Source organism: Guyanagaster necrorhizus, assembly GCF_019112545.1.
Source record: "Guyanagaster necrorhizus MCA 3950 unplaced genomic scaffold BT62scaffold_72, whole genome shotgun sequence".
Lineage (NCBI taxonomy): Eukaryota > Fungi > Basidiomycota > Agaricomycetes > Agaricales > Physalacriaceae > Guyanagaster > Guyanagaster necrorhizus.
Genome location: NW_025064951.1, coordinates 87,619 through 104,179, shown reverse-complemented (window position 1 = coordinate 104,179; position 16,561 = coordinate 87,619). Strand labels below are relative to the sequence as shown.

The 16,561-nt window shown below is 43.3% G+C and overlaps 1 protein-coding gene across 1 annotated transcript; it reads left to right on the top strand.

Annotated features, from left to right (window-relative positions):
* The first annotated feature begins 1,669 nt into the window (after positions 1-1,669).
* On the top strand, positions 1,670-3,435 carry BT62DRAFT_736686 (uncharacterized protein). Its single transcript, XM_043182083.1, has 3 exons — positions 1,670-1,791; positions 1,841-1,939; positions 1,988-3,435. The coding sequence occupies exons 1-3, from the start codon at positions 1,750-1,752 to the stop codon at positions 3,206-3,208; spliced, it is 1,362 nt and encodes a 453-aa protein (XP_043032946.1). The 5' UTR covers positions 1,670-1,749; the 3' UTR covers positions 3,209-3,435.
* The last annotated feature ends 13,126 nt before the right edge of the window (positions 3,436-16,561 follow it).

Genomic DNA, 16,561 nt, shown 5'->3' with positions numbered 1-16,561 from the left:
CTCGATACACACTATTTAGCGACAGGGCACACAAATGCCCCTTGTCGAGGTCGTTCCTCTCCGTTCAAGCAGCGGCGGAACCGCGAAAAAAACGAACCTGTCGGTAATGTATTCCTCAGTCCACGCCTATCCAGCGGCGGAAAAAGAGAAGGTGATGCTTTCCAAGAAGGTCACGGCATTGATCAAGGCTAGGAACGTTGCGTGGCGATGCTTGAGAGGACGGATATGAAGTTTGGATCATAAGAGGCTCTCAGAGCTAGGAAAGAGCGAGAAATTCACATAGAAATTTTGAGAATGGGCATTGAATCATCTCATAAAATTTGAGAGAGTACAGGAAGAGAAAGATGAGTGAACAAACTAAGCGGTAGACTCGTGTTCAATCATTCTTTTTTTCCATTCTGTCTTCTGACGTCTATTTTTGAACCGAACAGATGCTTACCGTTTGGACGCAAACTCAATTAAATGGCTCAGGCCTTCATCCCTTGCTTATTTACTATGTATAAAGCTCTATTCACTGTTCATACTTAATACTAGGGTCCAGAGTTAAGCACTGAAAAAAAGAAACTAGAAGTGGAGACCCAAGGAAGAGCTTCGCACAACAATCAGAGAGTCAAAGTCGGGCGGGGAGGGAAATGAACGCGGTCCCTTGCCCTTTTACTTCTTCCCTCCGCTCCGAGAACATATTTCTCACTCTCCGATCCTCATCGCGACTTTATTTCTTGGAGTTCTTCACATCCTCACACGGTAATGCTGTAAAATCAATCTATACCTTGCAGAAGCTGATGGGAAGGCATATAAGGCGGACTAATCCGCGTCCCACGGAGAGGAATCTAATGGATGAAGATGTCAGAACGCTTGATTGTTTGTTGATCACATGAATGATGAATTTATTCACAGTTGTTCTCCGCGCAGAGTGTCGCTGTTCAAAGAGCAGAAGAGATCGTTATCGAAATACCAAGGCCGTATCACAAGGACCGCTCACATTTTGACACCGCTTTGACGATCATCTTTGATCATATCTGGTGTCGATCGACGGTGCCGACGACAGCCGACGATGCGACCCAAAAAGGCAGTTCCCGGTATCTCCGGTTGACAGTCGCGCTATGTGTCTTTGTTTACCGCAGGCGTCTTCCTCTTTGACGACGACGACGACGACAGAAAGTGAAGACAGAAAGAACATTATTGCACTTTCTCTTTCTCGTATGGCATTTATTTCCTTCTTTCTCACGCCATATTTTCCCCAAGTTCTCGGCCTGCTGCATTATACATATCCAGCAGCAACAGGAAATTCGCATACGGGATCGTTGGACAATGGCGCGCATTGTATGCCTGACAGGCATGATAGCAGCTGGATCCTTTGGACTCTATGTATGGGAATACCTCGATCTTTCTTATAATAACGAAGTCCCATTGGACACTAGGCAGGACCCAACCTTCCTATTCGAGATTCCTTCCTACGCGAACGACAATGTCACCGATGTACGTACTTTTGCCTTTTAATTGTTTTCTTGCCTTTGCTATAACGTCAAATGTATAGAGAACCCTCCAGGCTTTTTGTCTTGGGAACCAGGGATCTGATGGGAGCTTAGTGCTCATTGTCCTATTGTTCGGTCGGGCCGACTGAAATCAATGCGACCGAATTCAGCATGGGTACTAAAGCCCAAGCAATTGACTTCTGTGCAACGCGATTTCTGCTTCCGTTCTCTGGCTGGTCCGTGTAGAGGAGAGAATACTCGACCCCCCTAGTTTATGGATAGCAGTGCTGTCCTTAATACGATACAGAGTCCTAGTGTGTGTTCATTCGTTCCTTTACCCTCACAGTGTACTCATGCGCGCACAGACGAAAGCCCTTCCGAAGTCTTCGAAGTACGACCGCAAGCCTCTCGCCTGCTCCTCGTGTATCACGAATCCAATAATGACAGTCAGATACTCTGAGCAGGTCGGTCTTTTCATTATTCTTTTTAAAATCCCATTCAATCATTTCTAGGTCCTTCCAGGATGCATACGCTTCTATGACGATTCCCTGAACCCTCAGATTGACTCGTTCGACTACGTTTACGCCGGGTCCTCGAAATCTAAGCAGTCCCAGCGGTTGCCCAACAGTCGCATCCAACCACAACGTCGTCTCAGTGCAGATGTGGACATGTGCGACTATCGTCCGCCATTACTTCCGCGGAAACCGACGTATAACCTGGACCGTCCACGAAACGAAGTACAGCGGCCAGTAGTCATGGAACCCAACCCTCATGCTCCTCCGCCAATTTCCCTACCTTCGTCCTCACATCAGTCACTACCACGTCTCTGTCTTATGGAGAGGAAACCTCTACCGTCAGCCATACCTCTTCATGAACCCCGCCCACTTACTGTCGAGAATTTGGCGCGCTTCAATATGCAAGAACATCTCCATCCAGCACCTCGGCATCTCTCAGATCAACAAACTCTTATTCTGCATCCGCCGCCTCTGCACAGGCGTATACATGCTCTACCGTCCATCCCACCATCCGTCCGCCAGCCGCAGCATATCCCCATATCTCTCATGTCAAACCCGTGGATACGCTCCATTATTACGACCATCCGTTCCTCATGCGCCCAGCTTCTCGTCCGAGAGCGTCAGGAGAAGGAGGAGATCCGGCAGGAGCTGCATGAATTGAAAAGGAGCATGAAGCGCCCGTTGAGGGAGGGAAGAAGAAGCCCGTATTCGCGTGAGAGCAGCTGCAGCAGCTCGCGGGCTAGTGACGAACTTCAATACCTTGCCTCGACTCCGAAGCGAAGGCGACTGTCAGTTTCTTCTGAAGATGGTCTCAAACCCGTCCTGCAGGTGTTGGAGCCTGCGCTGCGGGATCATGCTGCAGTGCTGGTACCGCTGGTTGAGGATGCGATGGAGCCGCAGGTGAAGGAAGAGGAGGTGAAGGTACACGTCACGGAGGCGGCGGCAGAGGCAATCAGGGGGGAGGAAGCTCCGGCTCCGGCTTCCCCTTCTTATCTCCGTGTTCCTGTGTCAGTGCCGGCACTCGTACCATGGACCCAAGATAGCGATGGGATGGGCGAGTGCGATATGGACTTGGAGAGCGACAGCGATCCAGAATTAGAGGAGGGAGAGATATATGAGGATCGTTCTCTTGTGTCCCCTTCGCCATCGGATTCGTCAGGAGTCACGTTGGTCGAAGCGGTGGAGAACAAGTGGTTGAATATGGTTATGATAAGATAGCTTTGCCATTTTTATGATACGATGATTATACTTACCTTACTGCATCCATTTCTCGTCGAGGCCTTTCATTGGTATCCTTTCTAGTGAAGTGTAACTATTAATAAGCATCTCATGCGCAGAGACGCTCTTGTTTTCAAAAGGTTTTTGCATTAAGCACACCGGTACTGTCATCGCTAAATGTAAGGCGACTCTCTAGTTCGATTCAGCGGAACGACATGGTGCGCAAGGGGCGAGACAAATGACACGAACATGGATGTGAAGAGAAGATAAGATCAAAATTACGGGCGAGGAACTGAATTGTCAACCCGCACCGATGCCTTTGGAACTGTAGAGAAATCGGGTGGACCACGGTCCACAGATGAACTGTTGTATTGGGATGGAGGATAATTGTCGAGAATACGCCTCACAGGCTAGAGATGTTCGACAAGCAGCTGACCGTCTCCGCATTTATGAGCATGTTCAAACTACTTGAACTATAATTATATACAGCTAGAACTTGTTACGATCGTGACCATTCACACCTTCACGATCTTCACAGCGCATGCTTCCCACACCATTGTTGTCCAACAACCTCACTCTGCAGCATAACATGCTGATGCCACTCTTTTATTCTTGTTTCATGGATGACTATCATATGAATACTGTTGGGATAGCAATCCCGAGCAAGTATGAGAATGTACTCGAAGATACAATGCCAGTCAGTGGCAGCTGACTTGGATTGTGATCTGGACTTATTTAGTATCTCATAGAAAGATCTCAAAGTAATACAAAATGTATTTAAGTAGAATGTCTCTCTCTCGAGAGGCTAATTCTAATCCTCTGTACATTACTCTGCTCTCTACTTACAACAGGTTATAGGCCCCGGCCATAACTGAACTTACATCGCTACTCACTTTGCACCCTTTTGTACTTTGCATACACATGTAGAACCACATGGATAGCCAGTCCATGTATAGAATTGACCCCCTTAAGGGCCCAGAAAATTATCCGATGTGGAAAATCAAGATGATCAATATCCTAACTGATTTAGGACTAATTGATTATGCAGATGGAAGCATTCCAGCCCTGGCAGACATGACACTGGTGGCAGATTGGAAGAAGAGTGATAGGAAGGCTCTTTCAACAATAAGATTGTGGGTTTCAGATGGCCTGCTGGTATATATTGCTGGTTCAAAGACTTTTGCAGAAGCCTGGAAAGCTCTGAAAGATATGTATGAGTCCAGGGGACCCATGGGAATTGTCCTTGTCAGAAGGAAATTCTTCAGAGCTCAGTGTGAAGAAGGAGGAAACATAGAGGAGCATATTAGGACTTTGAGGTCCTATCAGGAGGAGCTGGCATCCCTTAAGCAGAAAGTCAAGGAGGAGGACTTCTCTATCACACTGCTTACATCACTCCTGGAATCATGGGATTCATTCATCTCATCAGTGGATACTGCTGACTTGAAAGATTCTTACAAGTTGATTTCCTGAATTCTTCAGAAAGACATCTGATTAAAGGAAAAGACTTCTGATTGGACTACAACACTTGCAGCACATGGCAAGAAGTCCAATTCAAAAGTCACATGTTATAGATATGGGAAAACTAGTCACATCAGGACAAATTGCCCAAATGGGAAGAAGAATTCTGGAAAGTCATGGAAAGGAAAGGGAAAGGGCCAGACTCAGGCATATGTTGCCAAATTGGACTCAGAAGAAGAAGACTACATATTTTGTGCAACAGACATTGCACTTACCTCACTCTCAGGAGTATCATGGCTAGGAGACTCTGGCACTACCAGACATATAGTCAAAAATAGATTATATTTTTCTGACTATGTTGAAACCCCAGAACATGAAGTCATTGATGTAGGCAAATCCAAAGGCTTGGGAAGGGGAACTGTCAAGATTAAAATGGTTGAAGGAGAAAAGATCACTCCAGTCACACTAAAAGAGTGTATCCACTGCCCTGATGCACCATTCAATCTTATGTCAATAGGGTGCATTACAGATGCTGGATTTGAACTCAAATTCAAAGAGTCCAGAATAGATATTATCTCACTACATGGTAAGATAATCAGCCATAGAGATAAAATATCAAAGCTGTACAGCCTTGACATCATTGTTCCAGAAATAACCCAGGCCCATGCTATAAAATCAGCCTGATCATAGCAAAAGTGGCACAAAATATTAGGCCACTTAAATATGGGATCAGTAAAGAGACTATTTAGGAAGAAAATGGTCAAGAGGATGGACATAGATGAGTCAGCCAAGCCTCAGACAGATTGCATAGCTTGCATGAAAGCCAAACATCATACCAAGCTATTTCCACAGGAAGCTGAAAGGGACTATACTGAAATAGGGGAAATGACATTTTCAGATCTATGGGGGCCAGCCCAAACTCAGGGTATTCATGGTGAAAGATATTATATAAGCTTCACAGATGGAAAATCCCAAAGGACAATGTTGTATTTTTTAAAGTCAAAGCAAGATATGGAAATTCAAAAGAAGATCCAGCAGTATCAAAAATACATCAAAGTCCACAAAGGGAAGGATCTGAAGTTTATGAGAATTGACAATGGAAAGGAATATGTCAATGAAGAGGTAAAGGAATACCTTCAGAACAATGGCATACAGTTGGAATTGACTGTAGCATACTCCCCATCTCAAAATGGAGTTGCTGAGAGAATAAATCAGACTCTTGTGGAGCATGCATGTGCTATGCTAGAAGAACATCACTTACCAAAGTTTCTATGGCCTAAGGCAGTGGTATATGCCACATACTTGAAGAACTGATCACCAACCAGGGCTATCAAAAATGATCTAACCTCAGAAGAAGTGTTTCAGGGCATGAAACCAGATATTTCAGCACTCCAGGAATTTAGAGTAAAGTGCTGGGTGTTGCAACAAGATAACCAGAGGTCAAAACTGGACCCAAAGTCAAGGAAATTTATTTTCACAGGTCTTACAGATGAATCCAGGGCCTAGAGATATTACAACTCTCAAATCAGGCAGATTCAGATCTTAAGAAATGTTATATTCTCTGAAAACAACACTACAGAGCCTATAGACACTTACTATGTAGTCTCTCACCCTTCATCACTTGAGGGGGAGTCAAGAAGCAAAGTTGAGCAGACTCCAGATGAAAATGATGGCATTTCAGATGATTCTGTGGATGCCAAAAATGTTGAACCAAAAGGGAAAATAGCCCCTAATGTGTCATCGATCAAATCAAATTTCCCAATATAGTGTGGGAAAGTGATCGAACCACATGACAAATCAGTCTGGATTGCATCAAAGACAACTGAGTTACCAGACACTTCATAATCCAAGTGCATGAGCTGTGAAAATATTGGAACAACAGCATACCTCAGAAGAACCATCTTTGAAAGCCATAAATATTGCAATAGACTATGCATGCATTGTGGAAACTGCAGACAACCTCAGTGATGAGCCATTAAGCCTTGAAGAAGCCAAGACAAGGCCAGACTGACATCATTGGAAGAAAGCAATGGATGAAGAATACAATCTATTAACTTCCCTAGGCATATGGCAGCTGAAAGAATTACTCAAAGACAGATCACTTGTGGATTGCAAGTGGACTTACAGATTGAAAAGGGATGGTGATGGAAAAATCATCAGGTATAAGGCCAGACTTGTTGCAAAAGGATTTTCACAGGTATCTGGCATTGATTTCTTCAAGACATATGCACCAGTTGTCAGGCTGGACACATTCTGCCTACTCATGGCAATTGCCACTCAAAGAAACCTAATCATTCATGGAATAGATGTTGTTGGAGCTTACTTAAATGGTAAACTCAATGAATCCATTTACATGGCACAGCCACCTGAATATTCAGATGGGAGTGGAAAAGTGGCACACCTCAAATTAATATTGTATGGACTCAAGCAATCTGGCTGAATTTGGAATGACAAATTAAATGCTATATTTTTGGGACTTGGATACATCAGATTGATTAGTGATCAATGTGTGTACATCAGACAAATGGGTTCTGGTCCCATAATTGTAGCTGTACATGTCCATAACATGACATTGCTTGCCCCAGATGATGAAACCATGTCTAAAATAAAAGAAGAGCTTAAGAAGAAGCTAAATGTCACAGACATGAGGGAGATTCAATATATATTAGGCATGAAGGTAGACAGAAATTGAGACAAGAGCACTATCACTCTATCTCAGAAGGCATATATTCTCAAAGTACTTGAGTGAATGGGCATGAATGACTGCAAACCGGTCAAAATGCCTATGGACCCAAATGTATAGCTAGAGAAAATTCTGACAGAAGACTCATGAGGCATTGATACAGCCACCAGGCAATATTATCATACTGGTGTTGGATCACTAATGTATGTGGCCAATGGATTCCAGCCCAACATTACACATGCTGTCACCAAATTAAGCAAGTACATGCAGAATCTGGCTGCTAAGCATGTCACAGCTTTGAAGTGAGTTTTCTGCTATCTGAAGGGAACTCTAGACTTCAGAATCACATATGGAGGGACTATGGATGAGCTAATATCTTATTCAGACTCAGACTGGAGAGAAGACAGAACAGATAGAAGATCATCATCTGGTTATGTCTGTACCTATACAGGGGGAGCTGTTATTTGGAGTTCAAAGAAACAGCCCACTATAGCCTTATCCACTATGGAAGCAGAATATATGGCCCTCACACACACAACCTGGGAAGTAATTTGGCTATGAGCACTCTTAACCAAATTAGGATTGCCACCTTATAAAGCAATGACTATTTTCATCAACAACCAATCTGCAATCAAATTCACTGAGAACCCTATATTCCATGCTCAATCGAAGCATATAGACATATGGCACCACTTTGTTTGTGAGTGCATGGCTTCAAATGAAGTCAAAGTTCAGCACTGCACATCAGAGGAGAACTTAGCAGATATATTCACTAAAGGCCTACCAAGACTATTACATGAGTATCTATCTGCAGGTATTCTAGGAACTTGGAATTGAGAGGGAGTGTTGGAATAGCAATTCTGAGTGAGTATGAGAATGTACTCAAAGATACAATGCCAGTCAGTGGCAGCTGACTTGGATTATGATCCAGACTTATTTAGTATCTCATAGAAAGATCTTGAAGTAATACAAAATGTATTTAAGTAGAATGTCTCTCTCTTGAGAGGCTAATTCTAATCCTCTGTACATTACTCTGCTCTCTACTTACAACAAATACTGAATGCTATACATATTCTTTACTGTGATACATGAATACCAGACACTTCTGGTATGACTACAGGCCTTACACTACACTGTCATTACATATTATTAGACATACTCATTTTGTATATAAGATAGCTCAGCTGTGATCTTAAGCTTCAGCTTCAGACTAAAGTTTATTCTTCCTAATACTCTATGGACTGAACTCTCAGCATCACTTGACTTGATTGCATATGCTGCCCACTCTTAGACAAGCCTCTTAAGTGCTGATTGCCTGAATGCAAAGCACAGCTTTAAGTTTGGTTTTTTTTGTAGTAGTTGGTCACTAACAATTAGTCCAAAGCTGAAACTGCCCTTCTCCTGATGAAAGTCAGGAGTACTGCATGGAAATCCCTCTACTCATATTATTTGTACTACTCATCTTTGCCTCAGTGGTAACTCCACTTTGTATCTTCCTTTACCTCTACCAGTGGGAGGTAACTGACTAGTGTCACTGACAAGCTCACCAGTGGTCTATCCCTCACCCTCAACTACCATCACTCTGGCTGCACTATTACTTGACCATTTGCTGATATGAGTTTGAGTCAATAGGATATGTGGTCAACATACTCCAGTAGGTTGAAATGACCTGCTGACATTCCCTCTTCATGTTCAGGCATGTAAAATTGCAAAAATTGAGAATACATGGACTGCATTTCAGTCCAGTAAGCATGCAACTGAGAATAGAATAAGAGCACACAGAAACCTAGCCATCATAAGGCTAAACTGAAGTAACAAGAAGCAGAGTGCATGGCCTAGTAGCAGACTAATATCAGAGGGGTTAGACTGCATATGAGATCCCAGCACTTGGCCCTAAATGCACCAATACCATTATAAGGAGATATGCTAAAAATAAAAAGAATATGATCAAAATATGATCAGCAATCCTGATCACATCAATCAAGGATTCACAGCCATTGATGCACTGATAGAATATCCCTTAAACAGAGAACTGAGACCTAAAGGAAGGTATCTGAATAACTGGATGTTGAACAGAGAAATAAAATGATGGCAACAAAGAAATAGATAGAGAAATACTACCCTCAGGGATGAATAGCATATGTACTGCTCAGAGACTCACATGCATATTTATAGTGCCTTAGCATGCATAACACAGTGAGAGACTCCACATTATACTGAGGTATGACACATATCATATTGGATGGGTTAATTGATGCATGTCAGGCCAGAAGCAGCACATGTTGTGAGCTGGATGGAATGCTGAGACACTAGAAAAGAGAACATAACCATTGTGGCTGACTCCAGACATGAGAGATAACCCCAGGGGTCTAGAACAGTTTACCACTATCAGAGATGTATCACCAGAGAAATAAGAAAGCAAGCAGATCTGGCTAGGCCAGCTAGCTGATGTCAGCTAGCAAGGAAACAGTGGGCAGTCCTGGCCCAGAAGGGAATAAGTGTGGCAACTGTGATAGACATGTGAATAATACCTGCAGGATCTGGCACAGAGTCCTGCACTTTGAAGATACCATAGTAGGATTGTATTAGTAAGTATCACAGTAGAGTATTTGAATACAGTATTGTATGAGTAGAATACAAGTTTTTGACCCCCACAGTTGCAGTGTATTGGACATAGAAAGCCTTGCACTCTAGCTCTGGATTTGTGTTTGTAACTTCAGGTGAGAGAATAGACTCATTATTGAATATCATTGAGAGAGCTTTAAGAACTGAGTGAGGCATCAAAGCTTGCAAAGGACTTGAACCTAGTTTGATAAGAGGTTTTGGATTATGCTCTAGCCTGAGAATAAGAGAGCAGTGTCTGAAGGATGTCATCTCGAGTTTTTGAGGTATTTGTGATGTGTGACACTACAGATAGCAGAGGTTCAAACCCTTTGGCCTGTGGATGAGGTTTTATTGTGATATTTCCACAGATTGGCAGAGGTTCAAACTCTTTGATCTGTCAGATGGTGTTTTATTGTGTTTTATATCTCTGGATCACATAGGTTTGAATCCTGTGGGTCTATAATTGGTTTGGCAACTTGTGAACAGAGATCTGTGCTCTTTGGCACTTGTGGACATGTTTGTGATTGGTTTTTGCTTAGAGCATGAAGCTTTGAGTTGTGTATTGTGTGTTAGAGATTTTGAGGTGATCTGAGCTGTGCTTAGGATCTTTTGAGAGTTTTCTGGAAGTGTTTTGACATATTGTATTGAGCTGCAGTACTCTTTGCCTTGAGGCCCAGCAACATCTGTTGCAATCTCTTGTTTTGATAAAATAAAAAGCTTTGAGACTTAGAGAGATCTAAGACTGTTGTACACATGCTATTGCTGTTCATACACTGTGGATTCATTGAAGAAGACAATTATATTTGTTGATTACTACTTTTATTGCATTATAATACTCTCATGAACTAAGAGTTTTGTGTGTGTTGGTGTGAGTGTGGTCAGTGGATAGTGCTCTGCTGTATCTGTTTTCACCTTGTGCATGCTCAGATCCTTTTCAGCAATGCTGGACAAAATGCTACACAGCACCAGCGAAGACAATTAAGTAGTTACATTCTTAGAATGATAAGGATTTAGTATTTAAGTAGCATAGCTCTCACTGTAGTAGCCCCAGCTTCAAGCTACAGTTTATTCTTCACCATCTACTCTCAAGCAACTTGCAACTGCCTTGATCACACAACTCTGATAGCACATCAGTGAACTCTAATAGTCAACCTGAAGTGTGAGGTTCTATTAGTTTATTATGTGTTATTGGTCACATGGAATTTGGGCTTAACAATTAGCTTGAAGCTTTTGGCTTCTCTTTCTCAAGCCCAATTGTGCTGAGAAACTGAATGCCCCCTGCACTTAATCCTTCAGATCTGAACTTTACCCACAAGTTCTTTGAACTCTTCACTTCCATCATCAGAACATTGATAGGCTTATTGGTGATCATACAGCTGTGCCATGGATGCCAATCAGTAACTACCTGGATTATCTGTTATTATCAAGAGTTCCAATGTATTCAAACCATCCTCTGCAATGTCACATCAGACCTCTCCCTCCATGACATCCCTGCCTCTGCCCTACAGTCCTTCTGACCTCCAGAAGGAGCTGACCCTAAAACTATCTCTGAGAGTCTGACTGAAGAGTGTTCTAGGAAAGAGGAGCAGCAGCAGCAGCACACATACCTCCCACAACCTCTATCAGCAGTCATCTGAGACACTGGAAACTCTTAGGCTATGGGGTTTCAACAACCCAGACCTGACACCTCCATCCCATCTCTTGAGCATAGCCACCATAGCAATACAACAGGGACAACAACTCTTGTTTCTGGAGATGGCATTGGCCATTGTGCCAGAGACTCTCTTAATGCCACATGGGTGGCTCAAGGGACCAGAAGTATCAGGGGCTCTAGATCCTGACACACCATGTCAGTATGAAGCAGAAGCACTGACTATAGGACAAGGGTTGATAATGACCTCTATTTTAGTGATAACAGTGATGAGCACCACTGGTGGCATGCCACTGCCATTGCAGCAGACCAAATGGAGCAGTGCACAGCTAGCCACACTACAAGCAGAACAGGCAGCATACAAGTGGTACCACACACAGCACAACCAGCTAACCCCATTGACCTGAACCTCCTCTGAGAGGACCAAGTTTGACATGCTGGTAATATTTCTGAGTACCTCCAGGAGCAGGCATGGCTCGACCATGAGATCATGAGAGAGAATGCCCTCTTTGGAAGGTATCTCTGAGCATGAGAAGCAGCTGAGCAGAGGAGAAACATGAGAAGTGACAGGACCAGTATGCTTATTGAAACCACCACCAACAGCATATCTGACTCTCCATTCCAGGAACCTGCCACTCCTGCCACCAAGTCTGATCCCTGGACAGAGCCCCCCAAAAGAGTCATCCACATGGATGAAGCCCACTGAAGAGCATCAATCGACCTTGATGATGACCATCCACTGTCTTACAGGATTGATACTATTGCAGAAACTGATGATATTCCCATCAGGAGAGATGGAATACTGGCAGAATGAGGGACCATTGGAGAGAACAATGAGGGCATTGACCTCACAGGTGACATTTGGAGGTTTCTCAATAGGAACTTCACTGCCCTTTTCCTCCACCCATGATTCTATCAAAACTTCTGCTGGTATTGCAGAGCAATGGTGGCAGCAACAGCATGAGAAGGAGCCAAGGAGCACCAGAGGCAGCCCAAGTGGCAGCCTACTCCTGGACCTGGACCTAATGATGCCAAACTCAGCATGCAGCCCCAGCACAGCTGTCCTGGAGGTCTACAACCCATGCAACAGTTTCCTCCTCAAAGGAGATGTGGGCAGTGAGACCACCAGTGAGGATGCAGATGACAAGGAGGAGGAGGATTATGATGGGGAAGTCAAGGATCCTCTAACTGACTGAGTTAGCTCATGGAATATACAAATGCATAAAGAGAAGCAGAAAGAATTGGCATGGGAGGCATGCCAGAAGGACTTTGTGGAGTTGTACCAGAATGGTATGACTATGCTATGGATGGATGACACCTGGTTGGTGTCACCCATGGGACAAAGGTATATCACCACTGATTATATTAAGCATGTGGAAATTTTGCAATATATGACCACTGAGCAGGCTATTTTTATTTATAATAAACAATACTTAGGGAATTGGATGCAGGCATTGCCACTATACAGGCCTAAGTATAGCATGACACCAAGGCTATGGATGCTGAGTGCTGTGCTGAGCAGATGGGCCAACATGGCATCTTCGATCTGAATAATATCATCAAGATATTCATTCATTATCTCAGCTGTCCATAGCATGGCATCTTGGCTTACCAGAAGCTGACCCAAACTGAGCAACCACTACCCAAACCCATGGCAGCTACTGCTTTGGCAGCCATTTGCCAGACAACCATCTCCTGATGAAGCTGAAGGCAGCAGAGGAAAAGCACCTGAAGAGCCTCTTCCTATAGAAGATGATCCAATGGCAACTGCTCAAGGTTGGATTGTCAAGAATGGGTGGATTATGTGAAAAGAAGTACCACCACTGGGAAGTTCTGTCACTGATGATGGTTCCCTTCATTCATTCCCAGAACCACTGAGTGGATGGGTGGGACCACCTGCTGGTGCACTCCTGAATCCAATGCCTCCACTTGATGTGGATGCCCAAATTCTTAATGTCAAACCAACTCTCATATTCAAACTCCACCCCTTCTGAGGGGCATCTGACGATATTGATCACTTTCTAGTCAACTGTGATCAATATTTCCAAGTATTTGCCTTGTACTTTCTTGCCAACATGTATAAGGTGACATTCATGGCAACTCATATGGTGGACAAAGCAAAAATGTGGTGGATCCTTATCTCTCTCATGTTTTGGTCCACCACAAGATCTCATCATTAATATCCTTCATGGCTGGTCTTCAAACAAATGATCACTGACAAGTTTATGGATCCTGCAGTCCAAGAAGTCCACAAACAGAAGATGAAGGACTTCAAGATGGGAGATAAGCTGGCCACCAATTACTTCAATGAATTGGAATGACTTGGTAAGTTGGTGGGAGTCTGGGACAATATAGCTGACACCAGCAGGATGGTCAAGTATATGAAGATGGAGGCCCCAGCCTCTTATCTCAAGATCATCTCTGACATTGGACACAGCATCCTGGTTGGCTATGATGAATGGAAAGTATGAATCATCACCATGTACTGAGAGTGGCAGCAACAGAAGGCAGAAGCATCCACCCTATCATGGAGTGGACAGAAGCATCAGAGACAGGGCACAAAGCCCTCCACCTTCAATGCAACCACATCTGCCAAGTCTGGCAGCTTGGTTCCAACTTTCTTATTTGGTGAGAAGCAAACCAGTATAAGCATGATATATACCAGAATAGGTCAGCTGATGGACATGGATCACCTCAAGAAGGAGGAGAAGTGTTTCAATTGTGGCCAGAAGGGCCACATAGCATGAAACTGTCCTCAGAAGAAGAACAAGCCCATCCAAGAAGATATCTGGGCACAGATCACCAAGTTGATGAAGGAAGATGAGAATCTCAGGCAGGAAGACAAGCCCAAGGGGGTAAAAGATCAGGCTGAGCAGTGAGTGATTCCACTGGCTCAGCCAAACTAACAAAGAGTGGAGTGTCACAATTAACTGCTGGACAGACTGACTATGTTTCTGTAGTACCACCTATGCTCACATCCCCTATGTCTAAATTATGCATGCATTCAAATATACCTGACATCATCACTCAGACTCCAGAATCGCCTAAGGAACCCACTCAAATGCACACATGCTGAAGGAGGGCAGAGAGCCCTATTGGTATGTCTTTACCACATACTAAAAAGGCTGATATCATAGAACAGACTCAACTGCCTATGGGCCAAACAGGGCAGAGAGCCCCATTGGTTGGCTAAAACCATTCAATACCAAATAGACTTAGTGAGCCATCCAAGACATGAAGGACAAAGCAATGGCAAAGGCTGTACTCAAGAATTGGGTACACAAGACCTGAGCAGAGGAAGTTATCGACAACATGATCACTGGGATGCAAGCAGCAGAATGAAATCAAGCCTTGGAGTGGCTCAATAAACTACATAGACTGCAAAAATTTATTTGATGATCTAAGACCAGAGGACAAGACTTAATAACCAAAGCTCAGATCAAGACATTAACATCCTGATCTACCCATGCAGTCATAGCTCTGATCAACAGTGGCTGCACCAGAAGCTCAATCAATCATGCTTTTGTCATCAAGCACAATCTTCCCACTCAGGCCATGGTAGCACCTATTCTGATCTACAATGTGGATGGAACTAAGAACCAAGCTGGTTCAATCACTGAGTACATCAAGCTCAGGCTCACTATCAGTGATCATTCAGAACGAATTGACTTGGCCATAACTGACCTAGAAACCAAGAAAATATTCTTTGGCCATGATTGGCTGATTTATCACAATCCACTAATCAACTGAAAGACCAGATGCATCATTTTTGCTAGATGCTGATGCTGAAAGATCCCATTCAAACTACTGGATGAAGATCCCAAGAACTGGTGGGATGAAGAAATGGAAGATAGGGAGACAATCCTCATTGTGGATTTACAGAAGGCCATCCATATCTGTGCCATACACCATGCAAATGATCTGGTAGCTAAAGCCAATAAAGGCAAAGAAGAGAAGACATTTGAGAAAATGATGCCTGAATAGGTATGGGACTATTGAGACTTATTTGAAAAAGAAAGTTTTGATGAATTACCTGACCCAAAATCTTGAGACCATGCAATCGAACTAATCCCCAATGCAAATGCCAATCTGGATTGCAAGTGCTATCCACTTGGCAACAATGAACAGCAAGAACTGGATAAGTTTCTTGATGAAAACTTATCCAGTGGAAGGATTCAGCCATCAAAGTCTCCAATAGCCTCACCCTTCTTCTTCATCAAAAAAAAGGATGGAAAACTTCGACCAGTACAGGATTATCAGAAACTCAATGAAATGATGATCAAGAATTATTACCCACTTCCTTTAATTTCTGAGTTGATGGACAAGCTCTGAGATACCAGATATTACACAAAGTTGGATGTCTGATGGGAATATAACAATGTCTGTATCAAAGAAGGTGATGAATGGAAGGCCACTTTTCAAACAAACCATAGATTGTTCAAACTGATGGTTATGTTCTTTAGACTCACCAATTCACCTGCAACATTCCAGTGGATGATGAACAACATCTTCAAGGATCTCATTGCCACTGGCAAGGTCACAATCTATTTGAATAACATTCTAATCATGTCTAAAACCTGAGAGGAGCATTGACAACTAGTATGACAAGTGCTAAATCTCATGAGGAAACATCAACTCTTTCTCAAGGCTGAAAAGTGTGAGTTCAAGGTATTAGAGACAGAATACCTTGGAGTCATCATCAGTGAAGGAAGCATCAGAATGGACCCAATTAAAGTGGTGGAAGTAACTGAATGGCTGGAACCAACCAAGAAGAAGGAGCTATAATCATTTCTTAGATTCACCAACTTCTACTGGTGGTTCATTCAGGATTACAGCAAGGTCATCTGACCCATGACACAATTAAGCAGAAATGCACTATGGGCCTGGAGACTATCATAACAATCAGCATTTAATGATCTTAAATGCTGATTGGCTGAAGACATCATTCTTGCTATAC